Source organism: Anabrus simplex, chromosome 1, assembly GCF_040414725.1.
Source record: "Anabrus simplex isolate iqAnaSimp1 chromosome 1, ASM4041472v1, whole genome shotgun sequence".
NCBI lineage: Eukaryota > Metazoa > Arthropoda > Insecta > Orthoptera > Tettigoniidae > Anabrus > Anabrus simplex.
In genome coordinates, this window is record NC_090265.1 from 1376782745 (window position 1) to 1376808739 (window position 25995).

General features: G+C 37.0%; 1 protein-coding gene across 5 annotated transcripts in view; it reads right to left on the reverse strand.

The window, feature by feature from the left end:
* The window catches only part of LOC136858362 (peripheral plasma membrane protein CASK), a 429548-nt gene that overhangs the window by 74520 nt on the left and 329033 nt on the right, over positions 1-25995 (reverse strand). For 3 of the 5 annotated variants that reach the window (XM_068229001.1, XM_068228999.1, XM_068228998.1), the window contains one exon: positions 19870-19992. In XM_068229001.1, coding sequence (XP_068085102.1) covers positions 19870-19992 — 123 coding nt within the window. The remainder of the gene's footprint in view (positions 1-19869; positions 19993-25995) is intronic. The other 2 variants (XM_068229006.1, XM_068229003.1) reach the window with 1 other exon arrangement.

A 25995-nucleotide genomic window follows, 5' to 3' on the forward strand; every position in this document is an offset into this window, starting at 1 on the left:
TAAAATATTTTCTCAAACGGATGCTTCAGTTTAAGATTTTGCTAAATAAAAGTTTAAAAAAGTCTAATTAGCCTGTTTAGTCAAAAATTACAGTTATAGATTTAGAAAAAACAATCCACAAGAAGGAGGAGAAAAATCTGGTCATTCTACTTTATACAAACTGCTAAGCAAGAGTTCCTTAACTGGTGCTTCCTACGATCATTGAGAACTGACTGTCAAATTTATTGAGCTACAATAACATGTATAGAAAGGATTTAAACAGATTTATGATGTGAGAAACTAAGTTATGATCAAGTATGACTTACAATGTAACTTCAGTCATGATGGGACAAAAATGATTGATATTAGCATTTTAAAATTTAATAAAATTTAGAGCCATTGACATGATTTTAAAAGGCTTACTTTATTGTTCAAGAAACATGTTTTAGAGACAAAGTTTATGTTTTTAGTTTTGAAATTTATTTTACAAAAAAAAAAATCATATTTGTACCTCAGTCTATACCTACTTTAACAATGTTTGTTCTATGCTGGGTAGATCTCAGATCTATTGGAATTGCCATAGAAAGTACAAAATCCTTGCCAATGCCCTCCATATGGCATATGGTGGTTAATTTAACAAGAGAATCTGCAAAGTCATATCCAACCTGACCATGGAAGAATATAATAGATATAACCATGAAATAGCTTTCCTATAATTAAGTATTGAAAAGGAACAAACAACTGTCAAATTAAGTCATTTAACATGGATTCTGGACCCAACAGTATGCTTTGAATCTTGCTATGGCCAACGTGAAGAAGCAGATGCCACGGAAAAAATCAATTGTCAAACCAGTTCTATTATACTTTTAGAATAAATATTGTTTAGTCCTTATAGACTGAGGAATAAAGTTTAATTTATAATACCAAACATCTCATTCAGGATCAGGTTATAGCCATCACTGAAATATGAGGTTCCTCAGCCAGTACCATTTGTTAAATGTTTGATCAGCATTACTGTATTTTGGTATATTTGTTACTAGATGGTGTACCCGTGCTTCGCAACGGGATTCTCAGAAAGACTGACTTTGTGGTTTTCCTAACTGAATTCAACATAGGTCATTACAAAAACGTCAGTAGGAATGTAGCGATTGAAAGCAAAGTTATCATATAAAATACTCGATCAAATGAAAAACCGCACACTTTCTCACTTTCAACGAACAGTACTACGGTGCCGATCTAAGAGTCCAAAGTTCCAGAGCTGGAATAACCAGGTCGCAGAATGGCGTGAACACTCCTCTGTCATTATTCCGTTAAATATGCACACTACTCATTCCAGTCAGTGCCTCAGAGTAGGGATTGAATAGCTCGAATACTACGATGAACCAGTGTGTTACGTACCAGATATATCAGAAAATGTATGAACCAGAGGAATGGTATGCTAAAGAAGAAAGTTATCTTACTTCCCAGCTACTTCCTGCCAATATACAGGCAGGCTGTTACAGTCGGTACGACCAGGCGAGTTGCCCGTGTGGTTAGGGGCAATCAGCTGTGAGCTTGCATCCGGGAGATAGTGGATTCGAACCCCACTGCCGGCAACCCTGAAGATGGTATTCCGTGGTTTCCCATTTTCACACCAGTCACACCAGGCTGTACCTTAAAACCAAGGCCGCTTCCTTCACACCACTATTCATTTCCTATCCCATCGTCGCCATAAGACCTACCTGTGTCGGTGCGACGTCAAGCAAATTTAAAAAACCTCGGTACGCTGCAGTAATCCTATCTATCGGGGATAAGAGGAAACAGAAGACAAAAAGCACATCACAACAAACAATGGTCAATGTAATGTTATTGTTGATAAAGTTTATGAGCTTTCTATATTGCAGGCCTTCACTTTAGTTTTCTTTCGACTCTGTGATATTAGGGTGTCCTACAAAATTATTTATATCGTAGATTGTAGTTCCTTATTCTCAGACTTTACATACCGATTTTCACTAAATTCTGTTTACTCATTTTCTCGTGACTCGGCGCTGATATCGACTTAGTAACAAAAATCCAAATTCATGAATATCTCTGATTATATGCGGTACGGTAACAATGTATAAGACATAAGTGATCGGAAGTTTAATAACTTCTTACATTACTACGACTAACTTACGACATAACTAAAGTTATGTTAGTTATGTAGTATTTATCGATACGACCACTAATAACATAAATAACTAAACTACCATTTCACTTAACGTGAATAAAATAACTTGTAGCCTAGATTGCAGTGGTTCATCACCAGACATTACATACCGATTTTCATTAAATTCTCTTCAGCTGTTTTCTATTGATGCGTGTACATACAGACAGACAGACAGACAGACAGACAGACAGACAGACAGACAGACAGACAGACAGACAGACAGACAGACAGACAGACAGACAGACAGACAGACAGACAGAAATTACGGAAAAGTAAAAAATGCATTTTCTTGTTACTGTGGACATGAGTGATACAGAAATACCATTCTTTTCAAATTCCGAGCAATGTACAGACAAAACTCTTATTTTATATATATAGATTACATTTCAGGCCTTCCCCTAAACTACCATTTCACTCAGTGCGAATAACATTATTGATAGCCTAGATTATAGCGAGCTATTCCCCGACTTTGCATACCAATTTTCGTGAAGACACGACCACTAATAAAATAAATATTTGACAATTAAATTTTAGGCCTTCCCCTAAACTGTCATTTTTCTCAGCGGGTATAGCCTATATTGTAGCGAATTATTTCCCATCTTTGCCTAGCGATTTTCATTAAGACACGACCACTAATAACATAAATATTTGAGAATTAAATTTCAGGCCTTCCCCTAAACTACCATTTCACTTAGCGTGATTAAAATAATTTATAGCCTAGATTGTAGCAGATCATCACCCGACTTTACATTCTGATTTTCATTAAATTATCTTCAGCCGTTTTCTCGTGATGCGTGTACATACATACAGACAGACAGACAGACAGACAGACAGACAGACAGACAGACAGACAGACAGACAGACAGACACAGACAGAAATTACGGAAAAGTAAAAAATGCATTTTCTTGTTACTGTGGACATGAGTGATACAGAAATACCATTCTTTTCAAATTCTGAGCAATGTACAGACAAAACTCTTATTTTATATATATAGATTACATTTCAGGCCTTCCCCTAAACTACCATTTCACACAGTGCGAATAACATTATTGATAGCCTAGATTATAGCGACCTATTCCCCGACTTTGCATACCAATTTTCGTGAAGACACGACCACTAATAAAATAAATATTTGACAATTAAATTTTAGGCCTTCCCCTAAACTGCAGCTGGCTCAGGATAGAAGGTCGTTGGACGAGGACAGTCATGCTACCTACCAACCATCAGGTTGAGGAGAACAAGAGAGAGAAAACTTCAAATTGAATCTCCACTGCAACAGATTACAGAAATGCAATCTCAAACAAACTGGCTAGTCATCCACTCAGCAGTGATAGTACAAATCAGGAGTGGGTCACACTTCAGAAGGTCATCACTGTGTCAGCTGAGGAAACAATCCGTTTTGGGAAGAAAAAAGACAAGACTGGTTTAATGAAAATAATGAAGAAAGTAAGTGTCTAATCAATGACAAATGGGAAGCCCATCTATCCTACCTTCAAGATCTGACTTCCAATGTGAAGAAATCACATTTCTTGGAACTTAAAGGAAAATATCAGGCACAAATTAGGAATGTCAAGAATAACTGGTGGCAACAAAAAGCTGAAGAACTACATAGACTACCTGATGCCCATGACCTGCAAAACTTCTATGCTGGCATAAAGGAGATATATGGTCCAATTCGATCTTCATTGGGGTCATTGAAGACTGCTTGACAACTCCATCATTTTAAATGATAACGGAGAAATTTTAGAGCATTGGAAGGAACTTTTATCTGTGCTTCTAAATCATGCCTCCAGTGTTGCTGAGAACTTTCTATGTAATGTACCTCAGCAGCCCCAACCATGGATGGCAGTTTCACCTACATACAGAGATTTCACCAAAGCACTCAATCAACTAAATCCAAGAAAGGCTCCTGGTCCTGATAACATGCCCCTGGAACTGATGCAAAATGGAGGTATATCCTTGAAGACTAGACTTTTCACACTCATCCTCATGATTTGGGAAACTCGAGAAGTACCTGACGACTTGAAGAATGCCACCATCAACACTATTCTTCAAGAAAGGCGATTGTAGTGTATGTGGGAACTACCGTGGTATATCGCTTTTGTCAACTGCAGGTAAAATTCTCGCAAGAATTCTACTAAACCAGCTCCAAGTTATCTCAGAGAGGATTTTACCTGAGTCTCAATGTGGTTTCCGAACCTTCAGAAGCACAACAGATATAATCTTCTGTGCTAGACAACTCCAGGAAAAATGCAGAGAGCAACAGCAGCCCCTGTATTTAGTTTTCTATGATCTGGAAAAAGCCTTTGATTCAGTACCAAGATCTGTTATGTGGAAAGTATTGAGACATTTTGGATGTCCTGAACATTATGTGGAATTGGTTCAAGCTGTTCATGGTAACTCAGTATCAGATTCATTTGCCATCACTCATGGATTGAAACAAGGCTGTGTATTTGCTCCTACACTCTTTGCACTGTACATGGCTGCCATGCTGCATGAATCATCCACAAACAATTTAGGCAAGGAGATTAAATTTCATTTTGATGGAGGCTTTTTCAATCCGGCAAGACTTCGCTCACAAAGACATACTATGGTTACCTGGGTGACAGAACTGCAGTATGCTGATGAAACCACATCTCCTGCTCTTAACACCTGAAGAACTACAACAGTCAGTCAACTGCTTTAAAACTGCATGTGATTGCTTCGGTCTATTAATGTGAAAAAACAAAGGTACTTGCACAACCTGCCCCAGGATTAACTCTTCCTGAATTCAGTATCTCCATCTTAGGCACAACACTGGAACAGGTTGATCATTCATATCTTGGAAGCATCTTGTCTAAACGGTGTACCTGCGAACAAGATGTTGATAAAAGAATTGGGGCTGATCATGCAGCATTTGGACGGTTATTGCACAGAGTCTTCATGAATAATGACCTAAAACTGCATACCAGACTCATGGTGTACAAAGTTGTTGTCATTTCCACACTACTGTATGGCTGTGAAACTTGGACGCTATCACCGTGATATCAAAAAACTTGAGCGCTTTCACCAACAAAAAATGAGATACATCTTGAATATTAAGTGGGTGGATTATGTGACCAACACTGTAGTTCTCAATAAAGCGCAGCTAAATAGCATTGAAGCAACAACCATCGCTCATCAACTGGGATAGTTAGGCCATGTTCACTGTATGAGTGATACCAGGCTTCCCCGCCAAATTCTTTATGGTGAACTTCGCTCCAGCAGTAGACCTCGTGGAGCCCCTCTTAAAGAGTTTTCAGGACCAGCTGAAACACATTATGAAGACAACTGGTATAAATATACAGACATGGGAAGAATGTGCTGTGGATTGTTCACTGTGGCAGAACACTACATCCACCGCTGTTAACTTGTTCAAAAGAGAATGCCACGCACATCTAGAGGCCAAGTGACAAGCAAGAAAGCTCCCTCACTTACAACCCCGCCCTCCTGCATCCATTCAATGTGATTTGTGTGGGCGTATGTTTTATACCAAGATTGTCCGACTCGTTGGCTGAATGGTCAGCATACTGGCCTTCAGTTCAGAGGGTCCCAGGTTCGATTCCCGGCCAGGATTTTAATCGCTTTGATTAATTCTTCTGACTCGGGGTCTGGGTGTATGTGTCCGTCCCAACACTCTCCTCATCATATTCAGACAACATACCACACTACCCATCATCACAGAAACACGCAATAGTGCTTACATCCCTCCATATAGGGTTGGCATCAGGAAGGGCATCCGGCCGTAAAACAGGGCCAAATCCACATATGCGGCGCAGTTCGCACCCGGGACCCCACAGGTGTCGGAAAAAGTGGTAGGAAAAGAAGAAGAAGTTTTATGCCAAGATTGGTCTGTTCAGTCATTGCAAACACATCCATAAACTGAGGTGAACTGCTCACTTTATGCAGGAAGAAATTATATACGGTATACTCGGATCGAGTTACAGCCGATGACGATATACCTACTTTAATAATGTTGGTTCCTAGTTTATGTAAAATGGTTGATCTTTCTGGAATATACATCACATCTCTGTGCCTCAGATAAACATGTATTTCATGGGTTGATGATCATGTGATTAACAGTCACATATTTTCTATTGCATGATTTTAAGGGCAGGCAATCCCAGATGTTATATTCTGTCTGCACACTCACTTAGTTTGCAGCATGTTGCTAAGCATTATCACATTATGCAAAACATTATTCTCAGAAGAAATAGAATTGGTTCATTATATAGAAATAAATAATGTTTATCTATTTACAGAACATTGTCTTCAAGTCATTCCCTTGGAATGTGAATCACATCTCCAAATATGTATAAAGAATTGGAAATGTTCCTGGAACATCTTTCAGTATTCTCAGAGCTCATGAAATATGTATGTTCAAACAAATTTTTTTTTCAATGGTTCTTCACCATAGAGTTTGTCAAGCTCTGTCTCTGAAGGGCATTTGTGAACTGATCAATTTTCATATTATTCTATATCCATCAGCCACGTGAAATTATCGTTATTATTATTATTACTATTATTATTTATTTAATGGGCAAGTTGGCCATGTGGTTAGGGGCGTGTAGCTGTGAGCTTGCACCTGGGAGATAGTGGATTTGAACCCCACCGTCGGAGGCTCTGAAGATGGTTTTCCATTGAGGAAAAAAAATTAAGGAAAGTCTGCATGCTGGAAACGAACATCAGTGAGAAGGATTGTGTAAAGTTATTTTTGGGGAAAATAGCACTTCAGTTTTGCCAGTTCTTACACATTCCAAGTCTAAGATTCTTGAGAATTAGCATTTCATGTGTAAGTTTGATGGGGGATCCAGTAATTCACTTTCAATTTCTCTTATAACAGAATTAAAATAGCAATAGTAAATAGGAGTAACAGGTTTACAATAGTCTTATAAGACGCTATAAAGATGATAGAGAAACTGCACGAAATCGCCGCAAAAGCAGGTCTTAAAGTTTCTTACGGAAAGACGGAGTATATGGAGTATAGGCACCAAAATGAGAAGTGCATGGAGATAAAGTATGGGAAGATTAAAAGGGCAGAGAAGTTCAGATACCTGGGAGAATGGATCCAACCCAATGGGCTAGACAAAGAGGCTATCAAAGGAAGAATCAGAAAATTAGAATTGGCCTACAAACTAACCCAGAGTATGTACAACAAACGGGCAATATCCTACATGGCCAAAATCCGACACTATCATTCAGTAATCAAACCAGAAGGATTGTATGCCTCAGAGTGTCTTATTTTGAATAAAAAAGGGGAGCTACAAGAACTGGAAAAGAAAGAAAGGAAGATCCTAAGGAAGATTCTGGGACCCCAGAAAACTACTGATGGAACCTGGAAAAAAAGGAAACACAAGGATCTTTATAAACATACGGAAAAGATCTCAAACACAATGAGGAAGCGGAGGTTGAACTTCTACGGACATCTAGAAAGAATGAATGAAAGCAGACTGACCAAAAAGATCTTTAAGTACATTGTAGGATTGAAGGCCACCACTAAGTGGGTAGAAGAGATCAAAAGAGATGGAGAAGAAGTTGGAATTACACTAGAGGTGATCAATAAAAGGAAAGAGTTTAGAAACATAATCAACAAAATCAAATTTTTTGAGGACAAACCACCTAAAAAGAAGCCCAACCGGATAATCTCTGAGGAGGAGAGAAAAATACGAAGCGAGAGAATGAAAAGGTTCTGGGAAGAGAAGAAAGGCCAACAAGCCTTAACCTCCTGAGACCCCCGGTATAGTAAACTATACCTTAGGTTTGAGGCATGATGTGGCCTCTTGTATTGTCACTTGCTGCATTTCTAGCACATGGTGACATCTGTGGGAACTAGTGAGAACTATCAGTGCAGAAAAAATCAGAATATGCTTTAACTCTTTCCTTAACCCCAGAACCTAGTTTAAGTCAAATCTTGCAAAAATCAAAGTCCCGGGTTTCAGAAGGTTAAGTTCTATGCGGTTCACAGTTGGCCAAATTCGGAAGTAGAAGAAGAAGAAGTCTTATAAGAGACATAAGATAATGAAAAATTATTCTATAAACTCTATACACATAAGCAAAGCACACTTCATTGTATTATTTACAGAAATAGTTTTATAATTATTTCTCATTGATTTGCAATTGTATATGAGGCTTGTTTACATACTTATTTCAAATTATTCCCTACATGATGTAGAATCTCAAAATATATATATAGGGGGATAAAGTCTTAAAAGACATGGCTAGGTAAGCTTAAGTAAATGTGACTTTGAATTAGTTTAGTAATTTTGCCATTAGAAAGAGTTTCAGACTGAAATTAACCACTGTCTCCAGTGCTTGCCACTCAACGGAGAGCAAATTGAACATCTCGGAAACTCTAATACTAAATCTATCTGACAATTGCTTCGGGAAGATTCTTTCAGGAACTGGACCTTGCTGCCATCTAAAGGAAAAGGTTCCTTTCTCATTGGAAGAAATGAAACTCCTGGGTAAGCAATAAGAAAGGAATGTAATGTGGGCTATGGACGGTAGCAACTAAAATGAACTGCAATGTCATCCCTGTTCGAATTCTTCCTGGTAGGAGCCTTAATACATCCTGTTGCAGAACATGTAATGTGTTCAAAACCCTTCCTTAAGTATTAGGGTTTTGTCCCAAGGGAGAATCAACTACCACAATGCTGTGAGTTCTATGATCATAGATATCAACATCTCAAAGTCTATGAACAAATCTGATGTCTCTCCAAAGAGAGATCAAAATGTTGATCTGACATCGTAGTGATATACCAAATTAAAGGAGCAGCTATGGTGACTGATCCAACTGTGAGATTTGAGGATAACAACACCAGCCAAAACAAACATATGTGATGAGAAAAAGGCCATCTACGAACCATGGTGTGAGGACCTTAACAGCATATACAAAATACAAAAATGGTAAGTGGTTGGTTCCCCTAAAGAAACTCAGGACTTCCTGAGGAATTTATCATGTCATTCTGTTAGCCATGTGTTCTTTTAGAGGTATGTTATAGTGTTTTAAATGTTATATTTCTTGTTTCAACAGACAGAAAACTTAAATTTCATATACAGTCCATATTGACAAAAAGAATTTTGAGGAAGATTAGAACAACTGAATCCACCATCCAGGCTATAGCAGACTCAGTACTCAAACATTCATCATCAATTATCAAACATCACCTGTATTTCATGATATGACTGTGAAAATGCTTGAAATTTCAGTAAAGTAAAGGACAGGAAATTCAACAAATAACCGTATCAGATACAATCTGCTTGCTATCAGTTTAGGGGCAGGTTATCTCTAGGATATTCTCTTGTAACAGTCCATACTTTGCTGAGAAGGAAGCCATTCATTTTAAGTGTTGACTCAGTTAATATAACTTTTAAGTTTTTCAGTCATGAAATATAACACTTTGAACACTACCTATAAAAGAACCACTAATAACAGAATGACATATTACCTTCTACAAGAACATCCTCAGATTTTTCAAATCACTTTTGATGATGATGATGATGCTTCTTGTTTAAAGGGGCCTAATATGTAGGCCATTGGCCCCCAAATCACTTTTAAATATGTATATATGTGTACAATACTGTTTAAGTTGTGTAGCATAACTTTGTCAATGATTGTGAATGGGTGATATGAATAAGTGTGACCTAGTACTTATTTGTATTAAATTCTTTGAATTTAGACAATGGCCTATCACACGGGACAGTATAGTAAGCTATTATTTTATCATTAAAGATGAAGTCAGACTAAGTACTCTTTAATTCATTGCTGCACATTAAGTTCTTCCAAAAATCATTAACATGCATTAATTTTCTACTCAACATAAAGACAAATAGGCTATAGATACATACCACTCCCCCCCGCTTTCTCTCTTTTCCACCACTGAATAGAGCCCCATACTGCCCATTCTTTGCCATCCATTACCTCCCATACACACAAGTTTGTGTTAGCAAGCCACAATAGAAGCAAACGACCTGAAATCAGTCCAGGTACGAACACCGGAGATAATAGATGGGTGAAACCAGACCTGTATGTAAGTTAAGTAAAGAAAACTTTCTCAAATTTTCAACATTCATATAATTTGTCACACTTGTTCATAATATCACCCATTCACAATCATTGACAAGTTTATGCAACATAAACAATATAGTACATATGTACATATATGTTTAAAAGTGATTTGATAGAATCTGAGGATGTTCTTGTAGAATGAAACATGTCATCTGTTATGAACGTGTTCTTTTACAGGTATGTTATAGTGTTTTAAGTGTTATATTTCTTGCTTTGACAGACAGAAAATTTAAATTTATATACCATCCATGCTGACAAATATCAGCTTGGAATGCGGATGCTGGTTGGTGATGAAATACTTTTGGTATCTGAAAAATAATTTGTGTGAGCCGCTGCTGGAGGCAGCAGGGTGAAACCATGATTTACTGTCAAATGCTCCTCGTATATGTCTATAAAATACAGAATTTTCCATTGGATACATCAAATTATGCAACAGTTTATGTTACATGAATTGGGTGTGAACTGCGAGAATATTATTAAACGAGTATGTCTTTAGAAAGAATGTAATAGTGTCCAATAAGTTTGTCCCTCCATAACAAACAACAGATCAGTTGAAATTGAGAACCAAAGAACTACTGAGGAGAGTATCAATGACTCAATGTATTTTATAGCATATTAGCTGTCATACCCAACTTCACCCTGTTTAATGATTACAAACGCTCCAAATTTCCTGAGGTCCCTTGCCTTATGGAATAGTACATACATTATCAAATTATATTGTACACATTTCGAAATGATATGTCACAGTGTCATATGTACACTCTCTGTTTACCTTAGAGTTACTTAGTTTCTGAGAATCTAGTATTATGGTCCCCACTTCCTTTCTAGTCTTATCAAAGATATCTAACCCTCGCAATATGTACACGGTGCTCATACCTTTGATGTCCTAAGCCTATCAGTAAGTGTTGGCAATTCTGAAGTTTTGCACCAGGCTAGTAAGGTGACACAATTATTTTTTCTTTAAAGTTATTTAGGTGTTTTGCAATTTCTGTTCCATCAAAAATGAACTGGATGGTCATTCTATACAATATGTTCAGCTACAACAGGCTTCTTTGGCTGGTAAGGACAATATACTTGCATTTTTTTGATATCATCATTCTTGCCTGGCCGAAATTTTCAGGGACATGGGATCATTTATATATAGTGGCACGTGGCACAGTTAAGATGAAATGGATCTATAACAAGTTGCAAACTTTAGCCTTAAACATAGTCTTCATAATGTATCTTCTGTGAATACTGATAATTCTATCCTAAGCAAACTGAACGTAAGGCAAAAAGGCCAAACGTCTTTACATGAATGAATACCCCCAAAAGCATATAATAAACATTGGTGTAATTCATTTTTCATACAAATAAAGAGTTCTGATTCATCAAATGTTCAAATATATTTTGACAATGTAGCAAAGTTATTATTTGTGTGTTTTTGGATTCACAATATTCTTTATTCTACCCGCTGGTGCACAAATGTATAAATGTTTAGACATATCCACTCTTGAGCATGCAACATATAACTGACCACAAGAGAAGCATGGAATTTCCAAGTTTATGCCTGTTACCTTGAGTGACTACCCTTGGACCTTGTCTATAGTCATTGCAAATGCAAGTCGTATTGGGAATTGCAATCACTCAAAATCAAAACACATATCAGTGGGTATCATAGGAATGTGTGGAATAAAAATATCTTCTCCTTTAGCAATGCCTATTAATACAGTCACCTTTATTACATCTGGCACGAGTTGTTTCACACATAGCCTTATTCCACTGTACAGTTTCGGTGGGTCGACATTGCATAAATAATAACATTATCAGTGATCAGTTTCCAATATTAACTTCTGTGGTGGCATTTCAGGAGTTTCCAAAGAATTCAAGAACTTGGTGGGATAAATTGCAGCTTGTTTGCTCTCTAAAACAGTATTGATAGATTTGTACATCACAATGGAGCTGGGAAGTTTATCCTGTACCTAGAAATTTATCTTATTTGCACTGTCATTTTTAGGTGCTAGAATTGCACTTTCATTATGCCACTGATGGTCTTTAAAGTTGCCAAGAATATTTGGGAAAACTTTGTTTGCAATTTCTTGCATCAAGGGCGTTACTTCACAAAAATCTAATGAGAAAGAAATGAGGTTAGTAGAAGGATCTGAGAGGAATTTTCCACCACTAAGATGCAGCATTTGTTTTTGCTTAATGAAAGTGTACCAGAAATTAGTGATCATTCTCTACATAATCGCACTAGACACTTGAAAATACATCAGACGTTATCACGAATTAAATTAACATTTTTTATGAGTACATCCTCCAGCATTCAGATCTAGTTTTCTGAATTGCAGTACCAGGTAGTCATTCTTATTACCTGACATTCCACTAAAACTTTAGCCTCAGAAATTACTCCAAGCATATCAATCAATCAATACTGATCTGCATTTAGGGCAGTCGCCCAGCTTTATGTCTATCAAATAACTCTGTCTTAGGGAAAATTCCTGTAGCTCCTTTAAACTTCTGATGGCAGCTCCAATCTGCACTCGATTCTTCTTCTTCTTCTTCTTCTTCTTCTTCTTCTTCTTCTTCTTCTAGTAAAAATTACTGGATTATAGGTGGTGAATTCCAAGGATGAAAGACAGATTAGAGAAAGTAATTGTCCAGGTAGTCCAGTTGGTTAAGCGAAATACCCAGCAAACCAAAGAAAATGTGAAAGAATGAATTTATTGTACAATATACAGTACTCTCCTTTGCATCACAGACACTGGAATACATGTACGATTGCAAGAAATGAAATTCATTGTTTCAAGTTCCAGATTGATATTGACTATAGTATCTATACCTTCATATATCAATCAATCACTACTGATCTGCATTTAGGGCAGTTGAGCAGGTGGCAGATTCCCTACCTGTTGTTTTCCTAGCCTTTTCTTAAATGATCGAGTGGAAATTTATTGAACAACTCCCTTGGTAAATTATTCCAATCCCTAACTCCCCTTCCTAAAAACAAATATTTGCCACAATTTGTCCTCTAAAATTTCAGCTTTATCTTCATATTGTGATCTTTCCTACTTTTAAACACACCACTCAAACTTATTCGTCTACTGATGTCATTCCACACCATCTCTCCTCTGACAGCTCGGAACATACCATTTATTGCAAGTTGTAAAATTCATTGTTTTTTAATCCGTACTGAAAACTTCTTTTAAATGTGTAAAATTTTATTGTTTGTTATTTTCCACCTACAGTATTCAATACAATCAATCATAAGATTAATGTTCTTTCCTAGATAAACTATGAACATGGGACACGTTAGGCCCCTTTTAAAGGGCATCATCAGCCTTATCATCAGCTCAAAACCAAAAACAAGTACCTGTTTAGCTATGATATAATCAAAAAATTCTTATAAATTAAAAACATTAACATAATGTATAGTCGTTGTTTAACTCTCTTGGTGCCAGGCGGTAGTGCGAGCTCTGCCCTTTAAATTGCCAGAGCCGATCTGGTCGGCCGTTAACAATCCAGTCGGAAGTTGCCAGAGCCGATTACATCGGCCAGCTTAAAATTCTGTGATATACGTAATTTTGAGGCAACCCATAGTGGAGTGCATACTTTTGTTACAACCTGTAGTAAAGGGGCTACACGTTATTGTGTGCCTGGCCTTGCTTTGGCAGTTCTAAGAGGGTGTTATACCTTTCACAAGAGTCGTTTCCTGTGTTTACAAATACCGCTAACCGGTCAGTAAGAGGTTGCTCCTTGCAGTGAATGGATTTGTGACGGGAAAATGGCATGTTATTCACGTGATAATTTTTCAGCAGGTATTGATGACAATAAATTAATGCAGTATTTAGAACAGTGTGAAGTTAACGCTGATGATTTATCGGATAGCGATAGGGAATTTAGTTCAGAGAGTAGCGATGAAATTATACCGGACACGTCCGCGGAATCACCGCAGCTAAAGAAAAGACGTTTAATTGTGTCTAACAGCACTAAAGCTACTCTGTATATGGTGGTAGATGAAACTAGTGATAACGAATATGATGATGATGATGATGATGTCTCTGAAGAACATTTTGTGGAAATTTGTCCCAATGAACCCGACAACATTCCTCAACCTCCTGTCTCCTTCAAGGAAGTTCTTGGACCTAAACATGCCCTACCGTCTGATTTTCCGCCTATATCACACTTCAATTTACTTTTCACTTACTCTCTGCTAAACCTTATAGTCACATATAGTCCTCTATCATTACCTAAATGCCGGTCTCCGCGGGCCAAGTGTAGCATGCCTGCCTCCCACACGGAGGTCATGGGTTCGATTCCCGCCCAGATCAAGAATTTTCGCCTGGTCCTGAAGATTGGTTCGAGGTTCACTCAATCTAAGTGACCCTAAGTGATTGCAATTGAGGATATATCTGAGGGTGAGAGGACTCCGGTTTGGAAAACCAAGAATAATTACTGAGAGGATCTGTCTCACTGACCATGATTCACCTCGTAAACTGCAGGTACCGAACTGAGCAGCGGTCACTTAGTAGGTCAAAGCAAATCAGGGATTTAGTGCCATACATTTCTTAATTTCGTAAATTCTGTTGTATTGTAAAATTATTTTTCTAATATATACTACAACCGAAAACGAGAAATTATTTTTTCTGAAAACAAAAATTATAATATCAACTATTATTTTTTACTTATTTAATAATTCAGAATTATTTTAATACTGTCTTGTCCACACATAGAAAATTTGTTGACATTATTTGCCAAAGATCGATACATACACGCGAATTTTATCGGAGTAAAATTGTCTTGTTTTTACTAGTGACATATGTTTGAATTTTTATTTTTAACGTTTTTATTTTTCTCATTCAAATTAATTATTCTATAGAATTGTATTTAGAAATACATTATACATAATTACGTATATTCTTTTGTATCGTAAATTATTTTTTCGAAGTAGATATTGAGAGATAAAGTGCGAAAATATTTTTCTCTTCCTAAAAATAAACGTTATCAACAACTATAAATCAACAATAAAACGTCTTTGACTCTTTATATCTCTCCAGACCAGTTTCTTATTCTACGTAGTGGATAAGTAGAAAATTTCATGCTGGTATTTGCTATACACCGGTAGATATACGCAAATTTTAAAATACATGTATTTCCACTGAAAACGGCCTGGCACTTTACAGTAGTAGAGTGAAGGCGGAGCTCTGGCCTCTTCCAGCTGATGGGGAGCGGCCGACTAGATCGGCTCTTGGCTCCAAGAGGGTTAAGGAACTTGATTAGACATGGGAATATCTAATATGCTAAAGGAATGCCTTGGTCAAAAGTAAAAAGTGATTAACATATATGGTACATGGTACAATAGACATTGGTAAAATTGAAATGAGATAAAACATTTCTTAAACAAGATTTAAAAAGTTCCTTTATCTTATAATTGATTGTACTGAATAGGTGGAAAATAGCACACAATAAAATTTTACATATTTAAAAGAACATACCACTTTGTCGAGCAACTCGTCTCCTTTCTCCCAAGTCTTCCAAGCCCAAACTTTGCAACATTTTTGTAACACTACCTACTCTATTGTCAGAAATCACCCAGAAAAAAATCGAGCTGCTTTTCTTTGGATTTTTCCAATTCTTGAGTCAAGTAATGGTGGTAAGGGTCACATACACTGGAACCATACTCTAGTTGGGGTCTTACCAGAGACTTATATGCCCTCTCCTTTACATCCTTACTGCAACCCCTAAATACCCTCATAACCATGTGCAGAGATCTGTACCCTTTATTTGCAATCATATTTATGTGATTACCCCAATGAAGATCTCTCCTTATATTAACACCCAGATACTTATAACGATCCCCAAAAGGAACTTTCACCCCATCAATGCAGTAATTAAAACTGAGAGGACTTTTCCTATTTGTAAAACTCACAACCTGACTTAACCCCATTTATCATCATACCATTGCTTACTGTCCATCTCACAACATTAACGAGGTCATTTTGCAGTTCCTCACAATCTTGTAACTTATTTATTATCCTGTACAGAATAACATCATCTGCAAAAAATTTATCTCTGATTCCACTTCTTCACTAATGTGAAAATGAAAATCTACGGCCTGTTTCCAGTCATTCAACCGGGTCAGGAATGGAATGAATGAAGCCCCCATCTAGCGGCGAGGACAGGAATTGTGCCGGCTGCCGAAGCCTGTCACACTCCTCTGGGACAATAATTAATGACTGACAGATGAGATGAAATGATATGATATTGGAGAGTGTTGCTGGAATGAAAGATGACAGGGAAAACCGGAGTACCCGGAGAAAAACCTGTCCCGCCTCTGCTTTGTCCAGCACAAATCTCACATGGAATGACCGGGATTTGAACCACGAAACCCAGTGGTGAGGTCCCGGTGCTCTGCCGTCTGAGCTACGGAGGCTCTTTCTTTACTCACATCATTGATATATACATATATAAGAAGATATAAAAGTCCTTGAGGAATTCCCCTCTTAATTCTTACAGGGTCAGATAAAGATTTTCCTACTCTAATTCACCGAGTTCAATTTTCTAGAAATGTAGCCACCCATTCAGTCACTCTTTTGTTTAGTCCAATAGCACTCATGTTTGCCAGTAGTCTTCCATGATCTACCCTATCAAATGCCTTAGAGAGGTCCTTTATACGCAGGGGCTACTATAGCATCTCTCCATTCATTTGGTATAGCTCCTTCATGCAAACAATAATCAAATAAGTTCTTCAGATATGGTACTATATCCAACCCATTGTCTTTAGTATATCCCCCAAAACCTTTAAGTTCCAACTGCTTTTCTAGTATTTAATTTTTGTACCCTGCTGTAAATGTCATTGTTATCATAGGTAAATTTTAATACTTCTTTAGTATTAGTCACCTCCTCTATCTGGACGTTATCGTTGTAACCAACAATCTTTACATACTGCTGACTGAATACTTTTGAAGATCCTCCAATACACACTCTCCGTGTTCATTAATGATTACTGGAATATCCTTCTTGGAACCTGTTTCTGCCTTAAAGTACCTATACACTACATACCCTTCCATTTTTCACTGAAATTTGTATGACTGCCAATTATGCTTGCCATCATGTTATCCTTAGCTTACTTCTTTGCTAAATTCAGTTTCTTAGTAAGTTCCTTCAATTTCTCCTTACTTCCACAGCCATTTCTACTTCTTTCCAATCTCACCTCCTTCTTAATCTCTTTATTTCTCTCTTATAATAAGGTGGGTCTTTACCATTCCTTACCACCTTTAAAGGCACAAACCTATTTTCACATTCCTCAACAATTGCTTTAAACCCATCCCAGAGTTTTTATTTACTGTTTTCCACCGGTCATAATTACCTTTTAAAAACTCGATCATGCCTCTTTTATCAGCCATATCAAACTGCCTAATAGTCCTAATTTTAATACCTTCCTTTCTTTCACCTTTATTTTTAACTACTACAAGAACAGCTCCGTGATCACTAATACCATTTATTACTTCGGTTTCTCTATAGACCTCATCTGGTTTTGCCAGCACCATATCCAGAATATTCTTTGCTCTAGTTGGTTCCATCACTTTCTGAATCAGCTACCCTTCCCATATTAACTACTCGCCATTTGTTGGTCATGCTTCCTGTCGTTCACATTACCTTCCCAATTGACATTTGGTAAATTGAGATCACCCGCTACAATCGCGTTCCTTTCCATAACGTTCCCCACATAGCTAATTATCTTATCAAATAATTCTGAATCAGCATCAGTGTTACCCTTTCCTGGTCGGCACACTCCAAATACATTAAGTTGCCTATTATCTTTAGAGTTGAGCCTTACACCTAGAATTTCATGTTTTTCATCTTCAGCTTTTTCGTAGCTTACAAATTCTTCTTTCACTAGACTGCATACTTCCCCTCCTACCATTCCTATCCTATCTCTACAATACACACTCCAGTTCCGTGAGAATATTTCTGCATCCATTATATCATTTATCAGTCATGATTCAACTCCTATTACAATACCTGGTAAGCATATATCTATTAAATTACTTAATTCTATTCCTTTATTTACAATACAGTACTTCTACAGTTCAGTACTAACATTTTTATGTCATCCCTAATTGACTTTCAGATCCCTGTACCCTTATCACCGCTCCCTAGACCACCCTGTTTCCCTGAATGTACCTCCCTATAACCCTTCTAAACAGATTTCTTAACTTACATGTATCACTGCTTTTTCAGTGAAGGCCATCTGAGCTCAGATCCCTACCTCCTACCCACCCATTAGGATCTAGAAATCTCACTCCCAGTTTCCCACATACCCACTCCATAGTCTCATTTAAATCCCCAATCACCTTCCAGTCAGTATCCCTCCTACACCGTATTCCACTGATAACAAACCCTGCTTCCTTAAACTTCACCCATGCTGCATTTACCAGATACCACATATCCCCAACTATGTTGGTACTTACACCAGCTTGCCTTATGTTGTTGGTACCAACATGAAACACTACCATCTTCTCCTTTCTCTCATTCTTCTCTTCTACTTTCCTCAAAATCTGCCTTAACCTAATTCCTCTACCCTGATTCCCTTTCCACCACAAACTTTCCCCATATGTTTAACAGTGGAATCCCCCATGACCACAGCCTCAACCCTACCCACCTCATTTGATCCCCTCCCCTCCTGATCAGCCCTATCTTTCCTCGCTGCTGCAGATGCTACTTCCTCCTCCCTTTTCCCCCTCCCGTGACCCTGTTCCACCTGTCTTTTCCTATCCTCTGCTCTACATTTCCCTTTCCTACCTTTTCCTTTCTTCCTACTTCCACATTTCTCAGCAACAGTTCCCTGTTCCTCATTTTTTTTCTGTTGTTCTACCTGCAGTGACTCGTACCGATTTCTCACAGACACCTGTCCTGAATTCTGATCCTGAATAGAGCTCTTAGCCTTCAATATTATATATATATGATGATGGTTAAAATTTTGCTAAACAATTCACAAGGATTTGACAGAGCTCCATAACTGCAGTCACGTAAGTGCAGCCAGTATCCAGTATTCGGGAGATAGTGGGTTCGAACCCCACTGTTGGCAGCCCTGAAGATGGTTTTCCATGGTTTCCCATTTTCACACCTTAATTAAGGCCATGGCAATATATTGCCAGTCCTAGCTCTTTCCTGTCCCATTGTCGCCATAAGACCCATCTGTATCGCTGTGACATAAAGACAATAGCAAAATTTCACAGTTTCCATATAATCTACGATGGTTTGCATGACATTTTATGCCCAAGTCAAGGACCGAGATATTTTTGCATTAAAAGCAAGTTTCTGCTTAATAGAGGGTCTGTTTAAGACAAGTTTTACTGTGTATGTGCTTTTAAAGGATGATACTTTCATTTTAATTCTGGAGGCTTATGTAACTGTGCATCATTTAAAATCATTACCCTAGCAATGAAAATCAATTAAAACAAAAATAGTTCATTGATACTTTTAATATATCATAGAATGATACTGATTTTGACTGAATCTCACCCATGCTTCTTTTTAAAGAACTGTTTAAGAACCAATCTTCATAGTTCCATTATTGAGACAAGAGACAGCATATACAACAAAACAATGAAATAAACATATATTACTTACGTGGAATTGGGTACGCGTACTTGTCGGGATTTTTGGCTATGAGCGTGTTCTTTATATGCCTTCTTCCAACTCCATGGGCTCCTAAGAGCACTAACGTCTTCCTCTGGAATGCTGGATCAGACACTAGTGATTACATAAATATTGTCAGTTAATTCACCTCCATAATAAGAACTACATCTTGATGCAGTTCTCACTAAACTGGATCCTTTCTAGCAATCAGTGACAGTTTTCTATTATCTAATAGCCAACTCAAAATAAATATTGTGTGCAAGCTAAGATAAGAGAGTACTTACACTGTATATCAGTTATTTACAATAAATATGTTTTACAAATAATATATACAGAGAGAACACAGTTCAATCATTAAAAGGAGTGGAAATTTCTCATAATTATGAAGATTAACACTGAATTAATGTCTGTAAGTGAAATTGTATCAACTATATTTTTAGGTTTGATGCAAATTACATTTCATACATTGATCCAAAATGTTCACTCATATCCATTAGATATTACGCTTTCAATTATTTATATCCATCAGATACCTCAATTCATTATGAAAGATCTTCACCAGAGCTATTTTTATACTTAAGACCTTTGTTTTATGTCGTTTATATGTTATTCATTTCACAGTTTTAGTTTATAATTATTATTATTATTATTATTATTATTATTATATACTTCTTAACATATCATTTCAGCTTCTTAGGACGCCGGTTAACATTTGTCTGCTTTTCTGGATTTCCAGTACTCCTTCGTCTTAATGGAGAATGTAGTTCTTTGCTCTTTCGACCACTTTGTGCCGTGTCATCTTCTCTCTCCAGAAGATCCTTTATCCAGTGTACGTAGGTCCTGAACTTACTTCTTTCTTGAGTGTCTCAGAGCCACTGACCAAATCCTCCTTCACTGCAGTTGCCCATGGAGTGGTACATTTCCAAGTCATGAGAAGATCAAGAATTCTTTGAGATATTCTGTTGTTCGATATTTGATACAAAAGATCGCAAAACAAGTGAGAGCTTTACAAATTTAGACTAGAACTCAACATTTGACCTCAGGTGGCAATTATCCTTCAGAATTTTGATGGTGGCTATGGATCTTTTGTAGGAATTTCCTTTCTTTCATTTTGATCCTCTCCATCTCACCTATCTCACCAAGGTGAGCAAGGGCCAAGCATTCAGCAGCATATAAGGCTTCAGGACATACTACTGTGGTGTAGTGGTGATATTTGGCCAGACGTGAGATCGATCTGGACTGTTTTGCAGAGGTTTGCAAAGGTGAAAAGCGGTTTACATCCATCAAGACCAATATTTAAGGGCTTTTTTCTCTGATCCATTAAAGGAAATGATCTCTTCAAGATAAAATAAATGCAATATTTAATTTTTCCATACTTGGTATCAAGAAATGCAGTGGTATTACGATGATCAGATAACATTACTTCCAATTTTTTTTTTTTTTTAAACGAACCTGGAGACCTACAGCTTTTGCTACTTCTTGTAATGTTTCAACCTGGTGGTGTGCAATGTTGAAGTCATCTGCCATTATGACTGTATCATCTGCAAAAGCAAGGGATTCGATGTTCACTGCTTTGAATCCATGCCCAGCCTATTATCATTATTGGGTAGTATGTTTCTCCACACACAAATGACCTTCTCAAGAACACAGTGGAAAAGAATGGGTGAAACCCTTGACAGACACCAATCTTAATGTCAGAGGATCTAGAATAGAGGCTAGCCCAGTGCGGCCGGGCTCGGGCTGGCGTGATGTAATTGCAGACAGCTTACATAGAAAGCATACGTCACAGTGAAGCGAGAGAGTGAACACAATTTGCAGGGAAGCGAGGGAGCATTGAAGTTCAATTGTGATTACGAAGCTCCCCTCCACTACTCAGCGAAATGCTGATTGGGATACATTATTTAAAATAAAACTCTATAATCGCAACAACAAAACTGACCTTTTCAAGATATTCTGGTTTTATTTATACTGCACTTGATATAAACAGTCAGTTTTATTTTCTTATATTTATTCATTCAAAGAAAACTGACACATTATATTTTTTGTTACAGTCTACAAAGATACAGGGTTTAAGCGTACAAGCTACGATTTACAATTCCTTGGATGGGAATGACAGTACTTTCATTTTTTTTTTAAAGTAAAATTTCTGTTATTCATTAAGCAAAAAGTAATATAATATATTACATAATGCAACAATAATTTTGCATGGTGTTATAGTGTTGTGTGACTTTTCCTGTTCACTGAATTTAAAAAAATAGTAGTTAAAATTTAACAGCTGTCTGGTGATAGGTGAGAGTTTCATCATGGGTGAGGACATAGATTTTTACTATCCAAGATTAAAGTACAACAGCAATGTAAATGTATCTACCAGATAGATGTAATGCACGCTGGTGGGGATGTGATAGGCATCATTCTAAAGTAATTAATTATTGAGGAATATATATTTCATTTTCAGAAGCAAGAATACCTTACTTTATATATTGTAAGTGTGGGCCAGTTCGAATGGTATGGTGAAACCTACCACAGACTGATGTCTCCTCTAAGGTTAAGAAATACAATGGCCAGCAGAATTAGTTTTCTCAGAAATTGTGACGAGGGGAAAAACAGAAAGGCAGAGTTATTTCCGAGTCAGTGGAAAGTTTCATAGCGACAGGCGAAGTTATAGTTGGAATAACATACGTGCCGAGGGCAGGATTCCTAGAAATGACATCAGGGGAACTCCAGTGAACCAAACGAGGGCTAGGTGCACGGTTGGTACTTAAAGGAAAAAATATGAAACTTCTCAGTCCCGCATAAGTTTGGACCAATCGTAAAATTCACTGGGCAGAAGCAGTCCCGACAACTTCGTATTGTAAGAAGCTCTATCAATGTTAACTCCACGGATTAAATTTATAGAAGGAAATGGATTATAAATTCAAGATAAGGTGCAATTTAGAAGCCTAACCATATAATAATAATTATTAAAATTATTAATTGAGGGAGATTGACTGGCGTAATTTTGAGAATTCATGGATGCTATTTGTTGATTGGCTGCAGGCAAGAGACACTAAAAACGGCGCAAAATCCCCTGCCCGGGGAATGGGAGCTAAATTCACAATTATATTAATTACTAGCGAACGATATTATTTGAGAATTGGCACAGAGGCTATAATAACATAATTACATCAGTAGATCCCTAGTTTAAGCCACTGGCAGGGCCGCAAATAGCCGTATGAGGATATTGGAACTGCGCGCCTTGAGATGACCTCTTGTGAACTCAGAGGAGGGGTGAGATGAATATAAATACATGGTCATGGAGACAGAAGTAACTGACTTGTGAAGAATTGTTCGAGCCGTTACTACGCCAGGGTGCGGATTTACTCGTGGAGAATTGTTGGAGCCGTTACTACGCAAGTACGTGTGTGTACTCACTTGTGGAATATTGTTTGAGGTGTTAGTATGTTACGTAGCACAGCGATACATGAGGTGAATTAGTTCGTATTACAGTCTTGAACAATCTACTAGCAGGAGTTCGAATATTTACAGAACTCATTAAATCAAAACCTACGGATAGGAGTATGAGATTCTCATATCAGGAATAGGAAGTATGTTACGTGAGAACGGTCGTAGGTGTTCGACGTAATTTTACCAAGTGAACAGTCAGTTACTGATACCTGGTCAGCCACGCGAACGTGAGACGGGAGAATCGAGTGCGCGCTGGGCCGTTGAAGGTGATACCGAGGTATCCCATGATCCTAGTGTCCGGAGAAGGAACGAAGAATGTATATTTACATTAAGTGGGCTAGATAAAAAGCCAAGAGTGTAATATTTATGTGTTAAATTTAGAGTGAAAATTATTCCAAGTGCAAAAAGTTATTTGTTTTTATAAGATTTAATATGTATAATATTGAAAAGTGTCAAGGATTACCTCTTCAAGCTGGCATGAATACCAGTAGGATGCAGTGCTAAACTTGGATGGGGGCAATGCTCCTCGTCCAGTTTAGCAAACTACAAGGCGAAGATGAGTATCCATTAATATATTGCTAACATTAGTGGGAGGAAATCATATTCTTTCAATATGATAACTTGATTGTGAAACGAGCCGCTTTCTGGCTCATGTAAATTCAGAGATAGATAGACAAAGGGACAAATTAATATGTACATAATTAGATCAAGCACTCATCATTAATTTGATTATTTAATAGAGTAGATTAGGGTTGATGTGTTTGTTCAAGTGCTTGAATTGTTCGTAATTATATAGGAGCACGTTTCACATAAAGATAAGATTAATATTCATTTTAGAAGTGCTCAAATGTGTTCTTTTTCAGTTATGGGAAAGTTTATAGATATTAAGGCATGTTGTAGGATTATCCAGAGGTAGAGTGTTGCCAAGTGAATTTAATTGTTGTGGGACAGAATGAAGTCCATTGAATTGTCTGTAAATGTCAATGATTATTTGTGCCGCGAAGTTTCACCAGTGGACAGAAATATAATAATCAGTAGAAGTATCGGAGTGATAAATGAACAGGGGTAATGTGTAAATGAGTGTTTAATAAAAATGCTTTGTGAATAAAGGCATGGGCCTAGTGATAGAATGATTGCAAGTTAAAGTAATTTCAATGCGGAGATAACATGTGGCATTGAAGACTTTAATTCAGGCAGTAAATTTGATTTTAACATAAATGGTTGACTTAACGTTTTTGGACTCCATAATAATCATAAATATTTGTTTAAAAGCGATAGAGGCACTTATATATGATGGTCATACTATGTTGAAAGCCCAGAGTGGTTCGAGTTCAATTTTGATGTTGGAAGTCGTGCGGGACAAAAATCCGGAATGAGATGAAATTGAGTTGTACTGATGTTGATGAAGAAATAGATGGATCTTGGGGCCTACATCATTATAATATGCTGATTTCGGTGTCATGAGTGGCATGGGAGTCCACGCACCAAAGATTAATTAGTGAATTAAATGTTTTGAAGAGTTCCAGTGGAATAAATGGACTTCAGAATGAAAAGGAAGGAATAATTTAGCACTTGCAGAGATTGGATGTATTTGCCCAACTACGAGGTGCCATGGGATTTGAGATTTGTCTTGGGAGGACATGGTGTTCCCATAAATTAACGGCAGTACGAAAATAAGGTTGTGGGTTCGAATACCGTTATTATGTCCCGACTGATGTGAATTTGGAGCTTGATAGTTCATATTGGGATTTAACATATGTGGCTATATTTTAAAGACTGGGAATTAAAATATAAACTTTCAAAATAATAATAATAATAATAATAATAATAATAATAATAATAATAATAATAATAATAATAATAATAATAATAATAATAATAATCCAAGTAAATCATGTTTTAATTGTTTGATCAGTGCCAAACTAGACCAGAATTGTAAAGGGTTATGCATTAAACACAATAATAGTTAACTGCCGTGTAACAAGTGAAATTAATTTATCATAATAATAATAAGAAGAAGAAGTTAAAGGAGAATTTATTATATTATTTCTGAGAATAATAATAATAATGGTGGAAAATGAATTTAAAATATAAAATTTTCATAATAATAATAATAATAATAATAATAATAATAATAATAATAATAATAATAATAATAATAATAATAATAATAATAATAATAATAAAATTAACATTTTTAAATTATTTTGAATGATGATGATGACTAATATTAGGGAAGTCAGCTGGTAAAACAATGCAATAATGTCAAATTGTTGTAAATAATAAGTTAAATGTGTTATTTGTAAAGTGATGGCAAATCCCTACATCTGGACCATTAGGTTAGAGTCGCTTTGTCGTTTCCTTCAGTTAATGATTAGCATATCTTGGTTAGGAACCCGGGGAGAGTTTTATATTATCCCGGGTTGGTCTCATCTCAATAAAAGTGGAGGCGATGACATGATTCATGTGATCGCCCCCACTTGGCCAACAGGTAATTGGTCCATGACCATAAATGGTCATTGTGTTCACGAGGGTCGAATTGAAACCCTCAGAAATCAACGGTTCCACCACCCAAGTGGATGAATGGTCAAAAGTGTAAAATATCATGTGAAATTTTCAGGAATGATTTGCCAAATTACCGGCAAAATAAGGGTCAACGGATTTTGTTGTGTG